Here is a 22,741-nt window from a genome sequence, read left to right on the forward strand (position 1 = left end):
TCGATGTGACATTTGACATGAATGTAGTGTTTGTTTCAGTTTTCAGAGTGGAAATGTCACATAGGGGTCAGTTTACCCACGCTGCATCCCGGGAGACAAATGGAAAGCATTCTCAGAGCGGTTCAGTACTGTCACTCAGACACTGCAAAACAAGCAGGAGGCAAACACTAGAAATGTGCATTTATAAAGAAAGTCTGAGTGGTTCATAACATTAAAATATTGTGAGTGGGAGCCAGTGTGTTGCTATTTGCTTGCTATTTCGTATCTTTCAATGCAATTGTTAGGTTGTTGCTTATTGTCTCAATAGTCATAATAGTCCACCAGTAATATTCTAGTAGATACGATTGAAGTTCCTTCATTCCTGAAGTTGCAGCCAGTGGTTCTCAACCAGGGGGTTGGGGTCCACTGAGGCCCATAGCAAACTTTCAAGGGGGCCACAGGGTAATTTGAAAGCATTTAAATGAATACATTATTACTAATATATTAAAATAATTGTACTCTAATCTTAAATAAAATGCAACAAACACATTAAATCAAGGTAAATGGTTGAGAACCTAAAAACAAGATGATATTCTGTTTTGACAAGGAATCAATTTTGTAGCCCTAAAATGAACATACAGGGAAAGCATTTTTATTATAAATTGCAGTAGTTCATAACAGATCATATCATGAGTGATCAATGCATGGATCAAACTCTTTCAGAATGCTGTCAGTTTCCGATTTATCAAGCATCACCATCACTGTATGTGACCAGATGTATGCAACAAAAAATCACCACATTAACATAAACTTTTCCATCTTGAAGACACTCGACTATCTGACACGATATGAATCTTGTGAGCTCCAATGTCTTCATTTCTATTGGTCATCACGTCACTGAGCAATTGCTTTAAGTTTTTTTTTTTTTTACATCGCTAACGCATGTGTTGACTGATTTCGCTACCTATTATGAGACATTAAATACTTTTAGTTGCTTTGTCACTACTTCACTGTTTATATATATATTTTTATATATAAAGTTAAAACTTTTATTTAGCGAGGATGCACAGAAATCTAAATCTTTTGTAACATTATTAATGTTATTCAAATTTCAGTGCTGTTCTTTTGAACTTTCATATTCATCAGAGAATCCTAAAAAAAAATTATCACAGTTTCCACAAAAATATTAAGCGGTTTTCAGTTTTCATTGATAATAACTGAAGAATAACCAGGGACTCGATAAGGTGTGAATAAGGTCCAAATAAGGTTCGTAGACCAAAAATCCAATCAGGAAAAGATTCAAAATAGCCCGTACACTCTAACAATGAGGAAAACCAACAATTGCTAGAAAAACCACGAGTTTAATGAAAAAGCAGCAAACGATTCTGTCACGTTGTGACCTTTCTCAATGTCTAATGACCTTTCTCAATGCTTAATGAACAATTTCATTAAAATAGAGTTTTTTTCTCTCAATTTGATCCTTTGCAAAAACCCGCCCCCCCCTTAGTTATTGTTGCTTTGTCCGACAAGCCATGCCTCTCTCACATCACATGTCATGTTTTCAAAGAGTGAAAAATATATTGCGGAGCAAAGAGGACACTGACAATGAGCCGTCAGACAAGACAGAGCAGGTTACTTTTGGTATAAAATAAAGTCTCAGCTTTCAAATTTTGTATTTTTTTAAAGAAATTCAAACAGTAAATAACGTTTTGTGGCTCTTTAATGTGTCGTGACATATCACTGTAGCGTCTTAGTTCAAGTGGCATGTGAACCGATCATCTCTTCCTACTAATAATGCATGAATTAAAAGGTATATTGTTTCAACAGCAGAAAGACATCAATACACACCATTTTTTAAGTACAAGTCCACCAGCGTTAATTTATTAAATCTCCTGTCTGGTTTGTTTGTCGGACAAAATGGTGGATTCAGCGTCATGATTGGTCAGATCGCCTGTCAGTCAAACTCCCGGCGACGGGTGCAGGCTTTTTTGAATCTTTTTCTTGATTGATAAAAATAAGAAATTTTTCTTGAGCAGCAAATCAGCCAATTAGAATGATTTCTGAAGGATCATGTGACACTGAAGACTGGAGTAATGATGCTGAAAATTCAGCTTTGATCACAGGAATAAATTAAATTTTAAAATATGTTCAAAGAGAAAACAATAATTTTAAATTATAATAACATTTCACGGTATTGCTGTTTTTACTGTATTTTTGGTCTTTGATGTGAAATAAATGAGTCTTGGTGAGCATAAGAGACTATTCACCGTTATGTTGTTCCAAACCTGAATGACTTTTTTTCTTCCTTTGGAACACAAAATATGATAATTTGAACTACCCTGTTGACTTATTGGGTACTTGTTTCTGTTCAGTTCAAAATTATGAAAGCTTGTTTCTGCCATGAAATAAAAAATAAAAAAGGTAATTGCGACTTTTTATCTCACAATTTTTTCGCAATTGAGAGTTTACATCTCACAATTCTGACCTTTTTTCTCAGAATTGCGTGATATAAAGTCGCAGTTGCGAGTTATAAAGTCAGAATTGCATGATATGAAGTCAGAAATGCTAGTTATAAAGTCAGAATAGCGTGATATAAAGTCAGAATTGTGAGATAAACTCGCAATTGCATTTTAGAGTGTGCAGTTGTGAGGGAACATGTTTTTTTTCTCAGAATTGCGAGTTTATATCTCACAATTCTGACTTTAGAACTCGCAATTGCGTGTTATGAAGTCAGAATTGCGAGATCAACTCACAATTCTGAGAAAAAAGTCAGAATTGCGAGTTTAGCCTATATCTTGCAATTCTGACTTTATAAGACGCAATTGCGAGTTTATATCATGCAATTTTAGCTTTATAACTTGCAACTGCAATTGTGAGAAAAAAGTCAGATTTGTGAGATATAAATTCAGAATTGCATGATAAAAACTTGCAATTGCAAGAAAAAAAAGAATTGAGACTTTATATCTTACAATTCTGACTTTTTCTTGCAATTATGAGTTTAAATCTCGCAATTCTGAGAAAAAAAGTAAGAATTGTGAGATAAAAAGTCGCAATTACCTTTTTTATTTTTTTATTTAGTGGCGGAAACAAACTTCCATAAAAAACCCCACTGAAACATTAATACATACAAAAAACAAATAAATAACCGTTGAATTATCAGCACACCTTGCATGTTTTTACAGCTTTGTTTATAAGAGAGTGTGTGTGTGTGTGTGTGTGTGTGTGTGTGTGTGTGTGTGTGTGTGTGTGTGTGTGTGTGTGTGTGTGTGTGTGTGTGTGTGTGTCAAAATAAACATTGCATGTGTTCTAAATCCTGTCACATCCACATGCTGAGGAAGATTTACACAGAGACACCATACAGCGCGCAGAGGACTGATTGTGTTATTGGATGCATGTTTATGTGTGTGAGAGGGGCATGTCAGCTAGAATCAAGGCTCAGGACCCCGTTTGTGTGTGTGTGTGTGTGTATACGAGGAGGGGGAGGACAGTTGCCATTGGCTGGCCGGTTCGGGGCTGCACCTGTTGTGTGTGTGTGTGTGTGTGTGTGTGTGTCAGCGTATGGAGCGCACAAGTCCTGCGCTACAGAGTGGAGGCAACACTCTCTCTTTCTCTCTCTTTCTCCTCATCTCTCCCACTCTTGCCTCACTCTCCGCACTGACAACATCCAGGGACCCAAACCTCTCCTCCCTTCTTCTCTCATCTTCAACTCTTTCATTCCGTCCGTCCATCTGCCCCTCTTGAGCCGTCACCATGCGTCTGGGAATTTCAGGCTTCATTACGGATATCCTCAGCACCTCCAGCAACATCTGCTTCTGCTGGGCGGAGGGAAAGGTAGAAGGATCCCTCTCCTCTCCTCAGGAGAGCAGGAGAGGAACTTAACTACTTTAACACTTTGTCTTTCTCTTTGTAATGCAATGCTTTAGTATTTTGTTGACTCGAAGGAACCTGGTTGTGTTGGAATCTTTTTTGCGTGAGTGTTTCTTGGCAAGCAGGGGTGTTTTGATGTGTTGAGCGGCGGTAGCTCGCTGTCACAACATGTGGCCACCGAGAGTGGGAAGATAGAGAGAGAAACCTCTAGATTAATGACAAATAACTTTGAGGCGGACTTCTTGATGACACTTCTGTCATGTTAGAAACCAGACTGACAGCTCTAGATGGAGTTTATTCAGTAGGATGTGTTGTGTTATGCTCACCTCGTTGCTTAAAGGCATAGTTCACCCAAAATATGACAATTCTGTCTCGTTTACTCATCCTTGTGTGGTTTCAAACCTGTGTGAGAAGTTTAGCCAAATGTTGACGCTGCACTTGTCCATATAATGAAAGCGAATTGGGCTTGTGCTGCCAAAATCTGAAAAAGTATTAAAAAAGTATGATAAAAGTAGCCATTTATGATTGGAATTCAAGTCTTTTGGAGTCATATAGTAGGTTTGTCTAGTTTTGTCAAATCATTTGATGCTTTGCCCTAGAAATAAATGGCTTGAAACTAGATAACTAGATAATTTTGTCCTCCCAGATGGATTCCAGTGGTATTTTATTTTATTTTATTATACATATGACCTATAATTTACATATTTTTTTAATATAAATTGTCATCATTTATATTATATTATATTATATTATATTATATTATATTATATTATATTATATTATATTATATTATATTATATTAACTATTTTTTTTATATTTTGCCATTTTTAGGACCATTAAGTTTATTTTTATTGTGACAATTTTCATGACATTTAAAGACCCCATTAAAATCAGAGGTAGAGTTTTATGGCTTTTAGTCCAAATCTGTTAGCTTTGAGGTTTTCTGTATGCTAGTGTACCCTAAAAAGTTGGTAAAACAATTTTTATTTATCATTTATCATTTACACTCTTTCTCTTCTAAAAACAGACAAGTTTTAATGACTTTTTTGTGGAAATGAGTGGCAAATCATGGTTCAGATCTCGTTCACATTCACGTACGTTCAAATATCTTGTGTCAATAAGTATTGTGATCGGTTTGACATTAAATACTTCAATTAATACTACATGCTGCATCATTGCCATCGATATTTTTTAATTTCTGTTCTTTTAAATTTTGTGTTTACGGCTTTGGGGACTCATTGTATGTCTGTTCATAATAGACAGAGGCTTTATTTATATATATTTGGTGTGTGTGGCGTCAGCTCAGAAGTGCTGAGGATCATGGGAATGATATGTTTGGTGCCTCTTTCACAAGCCAATGTGTCTTTGTGACCTTGGAGGAGAAAACAGCAAGTGTTGACAAGCGATAAATCCACGCTGACCACCCAACGACAGACATTCATTTACTTTTATTTGCTTTGGAGTCCTACATACAAGATCCTAGAGCTGCAAAACTGTCATTAAAAATGAAATAAAGAGCAAAATTGATGTTTTCACATCACACTGCTAGCCTACTTTCCTGGCACTTTTCTCTCTGCTTTTAAAGGGCTGTAATTAGAGTCAATATTTAATAGCACAGCATAACTGTGTCACCACTAATTCTGTTTAAACAATGTTGCTTCAATTAACATCTAATACATGTTTGTGTGTGGGTTTAAGTGGAGGCATTTTCCCTCCCATCCCAAACGCTGTGAATCTCCCGGCTCAAGGCGAGTGGGAGGACGTATTTCTTTTTCTAATCAGTCTGTCCTGGACGTGTTACCACATCACTTCCCCAGATTAATGCTTCCATATTGATTGATCAATTTGGATGTGTAGATCAACGACCAGGTTGTAGCAGGCCAGTTTAACTCATCCAACTCTGTTTATTCCCAGAGGTCCAATAGATCGAATAGTTCTGTCTCCAGGTCCAATAGGTCCAATACTTTGGTCTCCAGAGAGCTGCTGTTTTGCATAATGGAGCACCAAGCCCATTCCTGCCCATCTCCGCCCAACATATTCAAGGCTATATGATTGACAGTGGCACTTTTTTCTTTTTTCTTTTTTTCTGTAAATGACCTTTTTGAAATGCCATAAATATTGTTCAAATGAAATGACGGTAGACTGTTCTTGCCATTTTCTTATAGCTGTCAAATCTGGGTAAAATTAGATGATTTTCAGATCAATTTTGGTTTGTTTTTTTGTTTGAGATGTTGTATTTTTTTTAATTTATACTGTCAAAATGCTTTAAAGGTTATTGAAAATGTGATTCAAGGACATTTAGAGTCCCAGAGGTGTATTGGTACACCAAAATAGACTGTTCTTTGTTTTAAGCATTGGAAAAGATTGCAACATCAGCAAAATGCAAATGAACCCTGAGCCGATTGAGACTTTGCATTGATCCCGAATGACCCTGTGAAATGACATTAATGTTGATTTTCAACGTTAGTTAATCTGCTTTTAAATCTCTAAGAACTGCAATAGTTGCATGTCCATGTTGAATGGGAGGACTGATCTTCACTGACGTTTTTCTCAAGGCTGAAATGTTTGAAGCCTGCAGGACGGCAATCGTGTGTCCCGTTTTTAGGATGCCGAGCTTGTCCGCAGGCGTCAATATGTGTCAGGTCACTGTGGTTCCCCGAGCAGTCAGTATTCAGTAAAGCGAACCCATTTGGAACAGACAAGCTTAAATATGTTTTCGTTACTTAAATTTTGATGAGCGCGTAAATAATGGATGTCGTTATAATGAATGTTAAATAGAGTGAAGTGCACAATGAGGTCGCAGTTTGTTTCAAGCAAGATTTTGGATATCATTTGGCATTTTGACCTTGAAATAAATTGCTGAAACAAAACATCCAGATGATTTCTTTCTTCCAGGTGGATGCCAGTGTTGTTTTGCACTATCCCTCAGGGGTATACGAGTATGCATTTATTTTAATGTATATGTTTATGTAGTACTGTATGTGCTGTAGTGGCTGATTCTCCTCTTAAAGGGATAGTTCACCCAAAAATGAAATTTATGTCATCATTATGTTGCTCCAAACCTGTATGAGTTTCTGAGTTTGTGTACTGGTAACCAGACAGTTGATGGCACCCATTTTTTCTTTTCCTACTATGGAAGTCAATGGGTACCATCAACTGTCTGGTTTCCAAAATATCTTATTTTGTGTTCAACAGAAAAAAGAAACTCATACATGTTTGGAACCACTTGAGGGTGAGTAAGTAATGACTAAATTTTCATTTTTGGGTGAACTATCCCTTGAATGTCCTGGTTATATATATAAAAAATAAGAAATAAGATGTTATATTTTGCTTAAATTTTTATTTTTGGAATTTGCTCATTAACAGCCTGTACTGTGACATTCAGACAATGCCCTTTAACCTTTGTATATTTAAAGGGCACAAGTAAAGGCTGCACACTTTAATAAGAATGAACACATACTGAGTCACATGGTGAGTCACATTTATGTGTTCTCCTGTGCTCTGCTGATTATTATTTAGTTTTTCATATTGATATACTCGATTAATCTTATTGCTGGGAAGTAATTTGCCATTTCCAGAATTATGTCACATTACTTGTGCAGGGCGGGCATGTTTAATAGATTCATGCGGGGGATGTGACATTCTGCTGTATTTTATGGGAAAGATTAAAGAGATTTAAGTGCGTCACGGTGTCAACGTCTTCCCACCGAGCAGCTCTGTGCTGCAGCAAACAGCAGCAAACTGGGCCACAGCATCTGACCTGTGAACCCTGCTGACTGCAGGCTCTTCCTTCCAGCTGTTTTGATAACAACTGGAGAAATCTATCTATTATCATTCACATTAATTTTAAAAGCAGTTGCTCGGCTAGCGTATACAGTTATGGAAGTATGCAACCTGCATACTAGGAAAAATATTATTTTACCAGTCTGTTTTATTTATTAAGAGCCCTCCAAAAATAATCAGACACTGATAAAACTAACATTTTCTATGATCTAATAAAATAATGTAAATACATTTTGTAAATAAAATATTTATTTCCAATCTTTTTTATTGGCAATGTATTTATTATTAAAGGTGCCATCGAACGTTTTTTATATAAGTCTAAGGTCCCCCATGAATGTGTCTGTCTAGTTTCAGCTCAAAATACCCCATAGATTTTTTTTAATTAATTTTTTTAACTGCCTATTTTGGGGCATAATTAGAAATGCACCGATTCAGGCTGCGGCCCCTTTAAATGCTCAAGCTCTCCGCCCCCAGAGCTCGCGCTTGCCTTAAACAGTGCATAAACAAAGTTAACACAGCTAATATAACCCTCAAAATGGATCTTTACGAAGTGTTTGTCATGCATACTGCATGCATACATCGGATTATGTGAGTATAGTATTTATTTGGATGTTTACATTTGATTCTGAATGAGTTTGAGGTTTTGCTCCATGCCTAAAGCTAACATTACACACTGTTGGAGAGATTTATAAAGAATGAAGTTGTGTTTATGAATTATACAGACTGTTTAAAAGTGTTTAAAAATGAAAATAGCAACGGCTCTTGTCTCCGTGAATACAGTAAGAAACAATGGTAACTTTAAAACCACATTTAACAGTACATTAGCAACATGCTAACGAAACATTTAGAAAGACAATTTACAAATATCACTAAAAATATCATGATATCATGGATCATGTCAGTTATTATCGCTCCATCTGCCATTTTTCGCTATTGTTCTTGCTTGCTTACCTAGTCTGATGATTCAGCTGTGCAGCTCCCGACGTCCTGCCCTTGTCTAATGCTTGAACATGGGCTGGCATATGCAAATATTGGGGGCGTACATATTAATGATCCAGTAACAGTCGGTGTTATGTTGAGATTCGCCTGTTCTTCGGAGGTCTTTTAAACAAATGAGATTTATATAAGAAGGAGGAAACAATGGAGTTTGAGACTCACTGTATGTCATTTCCATGTACTGAACTCTTGTTACTCTTATGCCAATAAAAATTTAATTTTTAATTCTAGGGCACCTTTAAATGGATTATTATTTTAATGTATGTGTTTTGTCAAAATGCACTACTTTTCAAGATGCTCTTGACAGTGTAGTTACGACATCTACCAGCAGGACTAAAGCTAACCAGCTAAACCCTGTCCTGTTGGTTATGATATGCTACCAGAGATATAGCAAATCTGTCTACTTTTAAAGACTAGCTGGTAAAAAGGGCCAACATGTGACCTGTGAAACACAGATGAGGGTTAACATGAGAGGGTCGTTATCTCTTTTCCCATGGCCTCCTCTGACCTCCTCTTCATCATCTTTTTTCCTTTAATCCTTCCCAAGCCTTCTGTCTTTCCTCTTTCCTTCCCTCTTCTGGAGATCCCCTGCACCGTTTTAACTGAGATTCAGATGTCTGTCAGGAGAAGGAATCCTCGTGTAATGTAAGATCACATTTTTCACAGGTTTGCTGATGTAGACATGATAATCAGTTAGTTTGAACTTTATGACACTTTGTGTTTATTAGTAAGTCAACTCATATTTTTTCAGGCTATTCAGGAGATTTATTTAAAAAATACATATAATTCTAATAAAAACATAATTGATGTTATTGTGTTTTCCTGTAGTCTTGGTGTTGTCCATACTGATATACTTATTATTTATATAATCATAATCAGCATGCTCTCTCTCTCTCTCTCTCTCTCTCTCTCTCTCTCTATCTCTATCTATATATATATATATATATATATATATATATATATATATGTATATATATATATATATATATATATATATATGTATATATATATATGTATATATATATATATGTATATATATATATATATATATATATATAAATAAAAAATAAAATTTACAATATATATATGTATATATATATATATATGTATATATATATATATATATATATATATATAAATATAAATATATATATATATATATATATATATATATATATATATATATATATATAAAAAAAATAAAATTTACAATCAATTTTAAATTTAATACTTAAAATAATATTTAATATAAATATAATATATTATTATATAATATGTATGTATATTATATGATGCAGCATGCAGAATATGATTAATTCAGTATATCAATATATGTTATTATTAATTATTACATTATTTTTATTTTTATTATTATTATTATTATTATTATTAGTGAGTTAGTTAGTTAGGTGTTAACCCAATAACCACATTTGAATGAATCGCTACGACAGGTTTTGTGAATAAACCAATGATTTCAAATTTACAATTAACCCACTGGTGCACTTCGGTCATTTTTGACCGAAAAATGTTACGTTTTGTTTTTTTAGAATTTTTTTACTTCATCGGAATGATGCACAACTTGGTAAAGGTTTGAACACAAAATCTAAAATTTTTGGACATGATTCGAAAAGGTTAAATGGTCCTGAAAAAATAGTCACACTTGAACTCCTCGCCGTCAAAAATGACTGCATGAAATGAATGGGAGACGGATTTCAACTAGTGAAAACTTTTGCTACTGTGGCCAAACAAAATCTTACTGAAAGCCCATTTTTTTATGAGATATCAAGCGTAAATTTGGAACACAACTTTGTTTTAGAGTAAAACGTGTTTTTGAAATATATATATATATATATATATATATATATATATATATATATATATATATATATATATATATATATATATATATATATTTCATATAAAAATTAAAAATAGTATTTTTGTGCATTTTTCATAACAATAAACGTAAAAGTGAATAAATGGATTATAACTACAGCGTAAATAAAATTTAGTACCATAAAAATATAAATACAAAATATTAAATAAAAAACATTTAAATAAACTAAAATATAGTACATTCATTTCATTGAAATGAAAAAGAAAAAAATTTTCTTTTGTGTTTTTTCAACATTTTTGACCGTCACGCGAAGAGCACCAGAGGGTTAAAAAAATGACTCAAAAGATGGATTTGTTCATGAATCGGGCATTTATTAGACACGTTATACTACACTGTACGTAAAGAAATGCTGCAAACTACAAGCTGGACAAACTTCACCCACATGAGCACCACAACTGATACTCAATAGTTTATTTACTACTATCTGACACAACATTAGTTTAGTATATCGGATCTCATCTTTCCTCTTGTTTTCCAGCTCTCTCAACACCCCCACTGCTCTCATCTTGATCACAGAAAAAAAGAGAGGTAATTAACCACAGACAGATGGTGGAGGGAACGGGACAAGCAGGCAGCGCAGACACAATGCCCATAATTACTCTTTCCTGAACCTCTGTACTGAGAACACTGCGGGCCATCATTATATAATAACTGTATGGGTCAGACCTTGGCAGATACACGTGGAGATGACACAACACTTTCTCACGTCAGACAGTATGAACAAGGAACGATATATCATTTTCACAAATGAAATGAGTGATTTGTGCAGACTATTTGCAGTACTTGAGTCCTCCACCCTGTCAATCAAACGGCCCTCTCTGGATAAACATTGCTGTAAATGTTGGCAAGTTGCATTGAGGAATGACACAGGGGAGTCTGGGTGGAGTTGGCACCGATATTCATGACTGGCATTTGGCTGTGAACCACTGCCCAGGTGCACTGCGGTGCCGGTGGAAGACGATTGGCCTTCTCAGCAGGTTACTGTACTTTGCACATTGGATGTATATTTCAAGGACAAATACGTGTCCTTATGGCATCACCTGAGAAATTCGTTTTTCCTCTTGTTTTGCGAGGGCTGGCACTTTTTAATGTCACATATACACTGATGGTCAAAAGTTTTGAGTATAATTTAAATTTTTTTTAAATATTTTTGAAAGAAATCTCTTCTGCTCAACAAGGCTGCATTTATTTGATCAAAATACAATAAAAAACAGTAATAGTGTGAAATATTATTACATTTTAAAATAACTGTTTTCAGTTTGATTTCTATTTGTAATTTATTCCTGTGATGCAAAGCTGAATTTTCAGCATCATTAATCCAGTCTTCAGTGTCACATGATCCTTCAGAAATCATTCCAATATGCTGAATTAGTGTTCATTTATTATCAGCTCTATTATTAATAATGGTTCTTTTTAGTATCAATGTTGAAAAAAATATTACATTAAAAATAATATGTTGCTGCATAATATTTTTGTGGAAACTGAAACTTTTTCTGGATTCTTTGATAAATAGAAAGTTTAAAATAAGACATTTATTAGAAATAGAAATATTTTATAACATTATAAATGTTGTTACTTTCATATTTGATCAATTTAATGCATCCCTGTTGATTAAAAGTATTAATTTATTATATATTTTTTTAAAGATCTTACCCCAAAGTTTTAAATGATAGTCTATCACAGTTTCCACAAAAAATATTAAACAGCACAACTGTTTTTGCAACATTGATAATAATGTTTCTTGAGGAGCAAATCAGCATATTAGAAGGATTTCTGAAGGATCATGTGACACTGAAGACTGGAGTAATGATGCTGAAAATTCAGCTTTGCATCACAGGAATAAATTACATTTTTAAATATATTAACATAGAAAATAGTTATTTTAAATTGTAATAACATTTCACAATATTACTGTATTTTTCATCAAATAAATGCAGTAAGAGACTTCTTTCAAAAACTTTAAAAAATCTTAATTATTCTAAACTTCTGACTGCCGGTGTAAATAATAAGATATTGCCAGAGTATAATAAGATATTGCTTCCTTTGTGTATAAAAAGTTATGTGCAAAGATCTGCATGACAGCACGACTCTAACTATCCCTGAAAAGCATGCGGAGGCTTTCTTGTCAATTACTGCGCTGGCCTTCAAGGGGAAAAAAGTGGAAAGCTTGTATTATTTTGACAGGTCTGGCATGTAAATCCCTTTAGTCCGTGCGTCTGCTCATGCGTTAACAAACAGGGTTTAAAATTCGAATAGGGGGCAAAGTTATGCTGACATCTGTCCTCTTACATTGATTTCTGCACCCCAGTGTGTATAATCTGAAGCATTTTTATGTGTCTGTAGAGAGTTTAGGAGAAATCTGTGTGTCTTTTGAAAGTATGCACTGCCATTCAGTGTTTGGGGTCAGTTTTTTTAAAAGAAATTAATACTTTTATTCAGCAAGGTTGCATTCAATTGATCAGTGACAGTAAAAGCATTTATAATGTTACAAAATATTTCTGTTTCAAATAAATGCTGTTCTTTTGAACCTTTAATAGAAATAATCCTGAAAAAAAACCACAAATATATTAATCAGCACAACTGTTTCCAACACTGATAATAATATTAAATGTTTCTTGATCAGCATATTAGAATGATTTCTGAAGGATCATGTGACACTGAAGAATGGAGTAATGATGCTGAAAATTCAGCTTTGATCACAGAAATAAATTACATTTTAAAATATATTAAAACAGAAAAGAGTTCTTTTGAATAGTAATAATATTTCACAATATTACTGTATTTTTGATTAAATAAATGCAGCCTTGGTGAGCAGAAGAGACATCTTTCAAAAACTTTAAAACTATTACCAAGCTGAAACCTTTGAATGGTAGTGTACTTGTTGGACTTTTCTAGTACACTTGTCCAGAAGTTTATTCCGGACAAACACAGTTTACAGTATACGGTTTCAAATGCTGTTTAGGGGTAGGTCTGTCTAAAATAGTTCATAACACAATAAAAGATAAACAAGGAAAAAACAAATAATTGCGCCACAGAGTCAGTTTATGATGCGCTGTAAAGAAAATACTAAATCAGCAGAAATGTGTGTAGTATCTTTCAGTTATTTGAAAAGACCTTGCAAACTTTTTACTGTTTGAGACTATTTTGCCACTTTTGCATGCAGTATACATCAGATCGACTGTAGTCTATAGAAGCTTGTTTCTGCTTCTCAGTAAAATTATATAAAAACAGTAATTGTGACAAAGTTCAAAATAAGAAAAAAGTAAAGTTGCAGTTATGAGAAATAAAATTGCCGCAAGTCATGGCAACAGCAGTCATTTGGTCTTTCTTGTTGGTTGTTTTGCTGTTATCATATGCACTTGTAAACGGCCTTGTATTGCTCAACAGAATATTAGCATTTAGTCATGTTTTGTTATATGAAGCTTGAAGCATCACTGACATCATGTTTTTCATCATAGTGGCACAGTGCCACAACATCATCATCAGTACTGCGCTTCAGTGCAAGGATTACTGAATCAGGACCTTGGAGGTGTTTTTCTATCATACTCTGTCTGTCTGCCCCATCGTCTGTTTGAGAATGTAGCCTTGCTTTTGTGTGTGTGCGGTTGTTTTCATGAGTCAGAGCAGATGAGGCTCGGGTGAGCCCTGCGGGTCAGTTGAATAGGGGGGTGTCACGTCAGAGTCTGATCTCCGCTGTCAGTTCGAGATTGACGTCTGGCCGTGACATTGCCAACTCAAAATCCCCTCTCACACACAGCTCTGCTGGCATCCGGGAATACAAAAATACACACATCACTCTCTGAGCAAAAGACTGACACCAATTCAAGAGTTCTGGGATGGATTTTTGTACACACTGACTGAGGTTGAAGGATCTGTCACCTTCTGTGTTTCTATTTACTGTCACACACATGCTATAACTGTCTTTTACTCTCTTCCATCTCTGATAAGAGGTCAAATAAGGGTTATGTTTTGTCCTTAGTAAATCCTCTTATGAAATGTATGGTGTGTATATGTTTATCCGCTCAACACTTGAGATTATCTGATGATGTCTGATCACATGATCTCTGTGTATGAGTATGTACTCCTCTCTATCTTTGTGCCATATAAATGTGAATTTGTGGCCTAACGAGATCTGTTCAGGTATAGGAACAAAATGTCCCCACCAAAATGGCAATGTCCAAAATCCTTGTCCTTGTGGTGAAATTTTTTTGGTCCCCATGAGGAAAATGGCTTATAAAAAATAATAAATTATGTTTTTTAAAATGTATGTGTGTGTGTTTTCATGTATTCCCTACATTATGGGGACAAAATGTGCCCGCAAGGATGGTGATAACAGAAATCTTTGACCTTGTGGGGACATTTTGGTCAAACAGCTTATAAATCAAGCAACTGATGTTTTTTGAAAATGTAAAAATGCAGATCAATCTCTGTGAGGGTTGTAATTAAGGGGAGGTTTAGGGCTAGGGGATAAAATACAGTTTGTACAGTATAAAAATCATTATGTCTATGGAATGTCCCCATAAATCATGAAAACCCAACATGTGTGTGTTGACCCAAAAAGCAACATGAATTTTATTGCATTAAATATATGGTGACCAGATTTGTTATGGTTAAAAACGGGACGGGATGGACAGAAACCTTAAAGGTGTCATCGAATGTTTTTTTACAAGATGTAATATAAGTCTAAGGTGTCCCTGAATGTGTTTGTGAATTTTCAGCTCAAAATACCCCATAGATTTTTTTTAATTAATTTTTTTAACTGCCTATTTTGGGGCATCATTAACTATGCACCGATTCAGGCTGCGGCCCCTTTAAAAGTTCACACAGCTAATATAACCTCAAAATGATCCTCAAAATGGATCTTTACAAAGTGTTCATCATGGAGCATGTCTAATCGCGTAAGTACAGTGTTTATTTTGATGTTTACATTTGATTCTGAATGAGTTTGATAGTGCTCCGTGGCTAATGGCTAATGCTACACTGTTGGAGAGATTTATAAAGAATGAAGTTGTGTTTATGCATTATACAGACTGCAAGTGTTTAAAAATGAAAATCAGCTGTGCAGATCCAGATGTTAATACTGGCTGCCCTTGTCTAATTCCTTGAACATGAGCTGGCATATGCAAATATTGGGGGCGTACATATTAATGATCCCGACTGTTACTTAACAATCGGTGTTATGTTGAGATTTGCCTGTTCTTCGGAGGTCTTTTAAACAAATGAGATTTATATAAGAAGGAGGAAACAATGATGTTTGAGACTCACTGTATGTCATTTCCATGTACTGAACTCTTGTTATTTGACTATGCCGAGGTAAATTCAATTTTCAATTCGATGGCACCTTTAACGTTCGAACAGTAATGACACAGACTGGTATTTTAGGCTGCTGTCACTTTAAGAATGAATGCTAAGATCTAATATACTGACACATATACCTATTTGGTTTTCACCAAGCTGTTTACATTTATAACTGACTGTATTTATGTAAGATACTCCACATGATGGGCATTTCGTCAACTGTCTGTATTTGACCATTCAGACGCAAAGACAACTGAATTCAGCACTGTGCACTGAGAGTGCTTCTGTTGTGTTATTCATCTCGATAACACATTGAGTTCTTTTTTCACAACTTATTGTGTATAATAACTCTTTCCTGCTCTTCTCTTTTTATGCTTCTTTGACATTTTTGCGTCTGACTTGATCTGCATCTCCTCCGCAGGGTTGCCGGGTTTTCCCAACAAATCCACACAATTGCTACATAAAACTAGCTCAAAGGCATTTCAGGGAGGGTTCCCAGGTAAAAATTGTGTTCCAAGGGGTAAAATCTGTGTTATTGGCGAGGTTCCCCTGGTAAAATTCGCATTCCAGGGGCTAAATATCATATTATTTGGGGTCGCGTCAGACTTGAAAAACAATCCGCGGCAACAGTGTTAAAGGTGCCCTAGAATTAAATATTGAATTTATATTGGCATAGTTGAATAACAAGAGTTCAGTACATGGAAAAGACATACACTGAGTTTCAAACTCCATTGTTTCCTCCTTCTTATATAAATCTCATTTGTTTAAAAGACCTCCGAAGAACAGGCGAATCTTAACATAACACAGACTGTTACGTAACAGTCGGGGTGTACGCCCCCAATATTTGCATATGCCAGCCCATGATCAAGCCATTACACAAGGGCAGAACGTCTGGATGTGCACAGCTGAATCATCAGACTAGGTAAGCAAGCAAGAACAATAGCGAAAAATGGCAGATGGAGCAATAATAACTGACATGATCCATGATAACATGATATTTTTAGTGATATTTGTGAATTGTCTTTCTAAATGTTTCATTAGCATGTTGCTAATGTACTGTTAAATGTGGTTAAAGTTACCATCGTTTATTACTGTATTCACGGAGACAAGAGAGTTGTCGCTATTTTCATTTTTAAACACTTGCAGTCTGTATAATTCATAAACACAACTTCATTCTTTATAAATCTCTCCAACAGTGTGTAATGTTAGCTTTAGCCTCGGAGCACCATCAAACTCATTCAGAATCAAATGTAGACATCCAAATAAATACTATACTTACATGATCCGATGTATGCAAGCAGCATGCATGACGAACATCTTTTAAAGATACATTTTGAGGGTTATATTAGCTGTGTAAACTGTGTTTATGCTGTTCAAGGCAAGCGCGAGCTCCGGGGGCGGGGAGCACGATAATTAAAGGGGCCGCAACCTATATATCGGTGCATAGTTAATGATGCCTCAAAATAGGCAGTTAAAAAAATGAATAAAAAAAAAAATCTATGGGGTATTTTGAGCTGAAACTTCACAGACACATTTAGGGGACACCTTAGACTTATATTACATCTTGTAAAAAGAAGTTCTAGGACACCTTTAAAGTAGCCCAATTCCGAGGGAAAACCACGGACTTGGCGACACTGCTCCTCCATGCTCTTTAATTTATCCTGCCTTTAGTAACTCCAAATTAATCGATAAGGAATTGTGATTGGATAGTAAATTTGTTCTCCAAATTATACTATGATGACGAGACTGGCTACCTTTGATTAGGCTATTCTCATGTGACAGAAGATTGCTACTCGCTTTTAAATGAACACTTAGAAAAGACAATTTAGGGAAAAAAAAAATACAGGACAAAACATGATTTTTTCATAATAAGTTGTGACATTAAAAATAGAGCTGTCCCAGGAAAAACGGGACATCTGGTCACCCTAATTAAATAACAAAATATCAAACCAAGTGACTTTTATTATGAAAAAAGACAAGCACACTTTATGTAGCAAAAAATGTATGCAACTAACATGTTGCTTTGAATAAAAAACAAGATATACTGCACATATTGTATTGTGAAAAGCACTATACAAACTTGAATTGAGTTGAATATCATGTTCAAAATTAATATCGTGTTCAAAATGATGACCAAAAGTGTTAGTGCATCATGTTCTCAGTTAATGTGATAGACTATCACAAAGATACCAGTTAACCATTTTATCGTCTGCACATCTCTGCTTTTTAAATATCAGCATAAGCATTTGCTTGACGCACATCTGAAAAGTCTCCTGTGGTGTGAAGAGGCCAGTCTCCCTAACCTTGTTTTCTTCTCCGCTCCTTCTGTCTCTTTTGGGATGACAGTTTGTGTTGTGGGCTGTTTTGTCCTGTCTGTTCTGTTTCTTCCATTATAAGAGACAGATTGTGTGACTGCTAGCACCGCTAACCAGCCCCCTACGCCCCTCGCAGTGGGGCAGCTCCAGCCCGTATCTCCTCTCTTGCTGTCACATCCTATTACAGTAGACCAGGCTCTCTGTGCGTCTGCACAGCTTGTGGCAACGGTCGCCTGTGTCTCAGACCTGCTGCCTGGAGCCCAGAGTCTGACTGCTGCTAGACACGGCCCATGGCCTTCATCGAACACCCCTACGTGTGTGTCCCTCTCTTTGCACGCTCTTTGTGGTATTTCTGTGATTTTTGACATCAGGTGTGTCTGTCAGAAGTCTTTGATTGTGGTCGTGTTTCACAACATACAGTACTTGTGTATTATGTGTTATGTATGCCTGACCTCCCAGGTTAGCCATGGGGGTCCGGTGTCAAATGAGTCTGTCTGAAAGCAGCGGCTCATTTGCCTCTAGATTGATGGACTGAACTCTGTGGTTTTACTAACGAGGACAGCAATGCCTCAGGCCAGAGCCCACATACATCACATCCCGGACCGCCGGCATGCTGAGTGTGGGAGAATATATGAGCTTTGGAAAGAGACACTGTCCTTCTAAAAGCATCAAGAACTGATGGGCTGTTAATGTTTTTAAAATGTTCACATCTATCTATCTATCTATCTATCTATCTATCTATCTATCTATCTATCTATCTATCTATCTATCTATCTATCTATCTATCTATCTATCTATCTATCTATCTATCTATCTATCTATCTATCTATCTATCTATCTATCTATCTATCTATCTATCTATCTATCTATCTATCTATCTATCTATCTATCAGTCTGTCTGTCTGTCTGTCTGTCTGTCTGTCTGCCTGCCTGTTGCTCTATCTATCTATCTATCTATCTATCTATCTATCTATCTATCTATCTATCTGTCTGCCTGTTGCTCTGTCTATCTATCTATCTATCTATCTATCTATCTATCTATCTATCTATCTATCTATCTATCTATCTATCTATCTATCTATCTATCAGTCTGTCTGTCTGTCTGTCGCTCTGTCTGTCGCTCTGTCTGTCGCTCTATCTGTCTGTCTATCTATCTATCTATCTATCTATCTATCTGTCTGTATGTCTGTCTGTCTGTCTGTCTGTGTGTGTGTGTGTGTGTGTGTGTGTGTGTGTGTCTGTCTGTCTGTCTGTGTGTGTGTGTGTGTGTGTGTGTGTGTGTGTGTGTGTGTGTGTGTGTCTGTCTGTCTGTCTGTCTTCTGTCGCTCTGTGGGTCTATCTATCTATCTATCTATCTATCTATCTATCTATCTATCTATCTATCTGTCTGTCGCTCTGTGGGTCTATCTATCTATCTATCTATCTATCTGTCTGTCTGTCTGTCTGTCTGTCTGTCGCTCTATCTATCTATCTGTCTGTCTGTCTTTTGCTCTATCTATCTATCTATCTATCTGTCTGTCTGTCTATCTATCTATCTATCTATCTATCTATCTATCTATCTATCTGTCTGTCTGTCTGTCTGTCTGTCTGTCTGTCTATCAGAGCGACAGACAGACAGACAGATAGATAGATAGATATATAGATATATAGAGTGACAGACAGATAGATAGATAGATAGATAGATAGATAGAGCGACAGACAGACAGATAAATGATGATAGATAGATAGATAGATAGATAGAGAGACAGACAGACAGATAGATAGATAGATAGATAGATAGATTGTCTGTCTGTCTGTCTGTCTGTCTGTCTCTCTATCTGTCTCTCTATCTATCTATCTATCTATCTATCTGTCTATCTGTCTGTCTGTCTGTTTATCTATCTATCTATCTATCTATCTATCTATCTATCTATCTATCTATCTGTCTGTCTGTCACACTGACCCACCTACATACATAGAGCAAATGACATTAGGCCTGTTTTGCTAAATCTGGATTGCAGCAGCTGTGATCATTTCTCATCTATTCTTTTTCTCATTTTTTCTTTTCTCATGACGGTCATAATTGCTTTAACACTCTCCAGTCAATCAATGAGCTAAATAAATGGAAGTAAACTGAATTGATAGCAGTCCTCCAGGTTAGGCTTTAGTTAGCATGTGTGCTAATCTGCATGTTCTATTATAGGGACCAGTACGCCTCAGAGTTGTTCCCCTCCAGCTACTCCAGGGAGAACAATTACTGGACCAGCGAACCACAATACATGTACCTCGCAGAGTTACGCCGCGCCTCTGTACGCAGTTTAACACAGCTGTGGCAGGTATTTCATGTTTCTATTCATTTTCTTTCTTTTTAATGCTTCTTCTAATTCACCTAATCATGTCACCTGATATCATTTCATGTAAAACTTTACAGGGGATATCTTCTACCCTTTCATAGCATTTCCCTAGACTCTGCTTATAATATTAGTCAATGTTTCTTGTGCCAAAATTAATATCCACTCACAGGATATTAATTCTTAATTAAGAGAGAAGGTTCTGTGCCCTTCTCTCTTAATTAAACATGCTGTTAGGTTACTGTACCTGAAGACTTCTGTATGTAAATGATGTTATTAGTTATGTCATTCATTTATACTGCATATTGTATTATTAAAAAAATGGACGGAAATGGATCGAAATACATCCTTTTACTCTATTTATTCTTTGCCGTTCTTGCATCTTAGACATATCCATCATGCTATTATTTCAGATCAATTGTTTTGCACCCAAAAGCATTTCCATTTGCTGTGTCACAGGCCTTACATGATCAACACTAGGACCACAGGGTCCACATGAAAGGTCACAGAACCAGAGACCTTGCAGAAACATCTCATTTTTAAAAAAAACACATCATATAAGTCGTTTTACATTATCAGCATCATGCAAACAGTTAATTTCCTGCAGACTTGCATCTAAGCCTTCAATAGGCATTCAATACAATCTACCTTTATGTCTTTCATGTGACATTTTTCTCAATCTCTATTCAGAAAGCGGAGCCAGGAAGGGTTCGATGGTTTAATCTGGCAAATTAACTTAGAGCGTGTAGCATGAAATAATAGACTGTTTAAGTTCATTTAAATGTCCAGACAGAGGTGTAATGTAGTTGTCTGTGCTGTACATCTCTCTTGAGTGTCTTCATTATATTACTACTCTATAGATATTAGTATAATTACCCTTAATTCCTATGCAAAGATTAAAAAATGGCATGAAAGGACGTTTGGGTAATTTTCTTATTTATGCTGATAAGGTTGATAGCTATTATATCCTAATTGATTTATATATTAAAGGTGCCCTAGAATCAAAAATTGAATTTACCTTGGCATAGTTGAATAACAAGAGTTCAGTACATGGAAAGGACATACATTGAGTTTCAAACTCCATTGCTTCCTCCTTCTTATGTAAATCTCATTTGTTTAAAAGACCTCCGGAAAACAGGCGAATCTCAACATAACACCGACTGTTACATAACAGTCAGGATCATTAATATGTATGACCCCAATATTTGCATATGCCAGCCCATGTTCAAGGCATTAGACAAGGGAGCACGTGATTTAAAGGGGCCGCGCACTGAATCGGTGCATAGTTAATGATGCCCCAAAATAGGCAGATGAAAAATTTATTTAAAAAAATCTATGGGGTATTTTGAGCTGAAACTTCACAGACACATTCAGGGGACACCTTAGACTTATATTACATCTTGTAAAAATTGGTTCTAGGGCACCTTTAAAGGTAAATCTTTCTTAGATGTTAAAGTATTCAATTTTTAATTCTGCAATTTAATGTGATGATAAAATGTAAGTTTTTTTTATTAAATCGTCATTCAAAAACGTCATTTAACACTCAAATAATGCTGTGACTATCATAAATTGCTTGTTTAGGGAATATTAAGAATGAACAGGACAAAATATTTAAATATGAAAAAATGACACACTTTAGGTCACTAAAGTTTTATCTGTTATTTCTCCCGTTACATCAACAGGCCGTAAAAACATTTATTTTTATACATAATGCATTTAAAAAATCATGCATTGTGAATGTTAGAACAACCTGAACCGCTGAAGCTGACATAATAGTGCAGATGTGATCTTCTCAGCCTGGACACAATTGCTGGGTTGGCCTTTTAATACGTCTGCTGATTTAGACTTTTCACTGAAGCTGGCATTTGGGAGCCGGGCGATCCATAGCTCTGATTTATTCGCTGACCCAGAGGGAGAAACATAAAGGAGATGGTCAGGGTGACCTTCGTCCATCCATTGCTTCCTGTCCTGCTACGGAGGATATGTCTTGCTTTGTGTGTGAACTATCAGTTGTTGTCATCATAGGCAGGTGCACAAGGGGACTGAACTTCAGAAAACTGTTTATTAAGCTGTTTATTTTCCCATACATAAAAAGAAGTATCCTTATACTGTTTTCAAATAAGATCACTGCTTTTCAGCAATTATTTACAGTGCTCAGATATTTGATTCAATATATATATTAAACTGTGATGTTTTTTAGTCTCAGTTGGTTCCTGGTTGGTAAACTTACAGAAATTGGTAGGATAATATTAAAAAAATATTCTTTCAGTCTGGA

At 35.6% G+C, this 22,741-nt stretch overlaps 1 protein-coding gene across 2 annotated transcripts in view; it reads left to right on the forward strand.

Moving 5' to 3' along the window:
• Nucleotides 1-22,741, forward strand: part of LOC125280607 (tight junction protein ZO-2) — a 119,837-nt gene that overhangs the window by 2,348 nt on the left and 94,748 nt on the right. For both annotated transcript variants that reach the window (XM_048211262.1, XM_048211263.1), the window contains exon 2: nt 20,319-20,451. In XM_048211262.1, the coding sequence (XP_048067219.1) occupies nt 20,319-20,451 (133 nt within the window). The remainder of the gene's footprint in view (nt 1-20,318; nt 20,452-22,741) is intronic.

The sequence above is a fragment of the Megalobrama amblycephala genome, linkage group LG12, assembly GCF_018812025.1.
Source record: "Megalobrama amblycephala isolate DHTTF-2021 linkage group LG12, ASM1881202v1, whole genome shotgun sequence".
NCBI lineage: Eukaryota > Metazoa > Chordata > Actinopteri > Cypriniformes > Xenocyprididae > Megalobrama > Megalobrama amblycephala.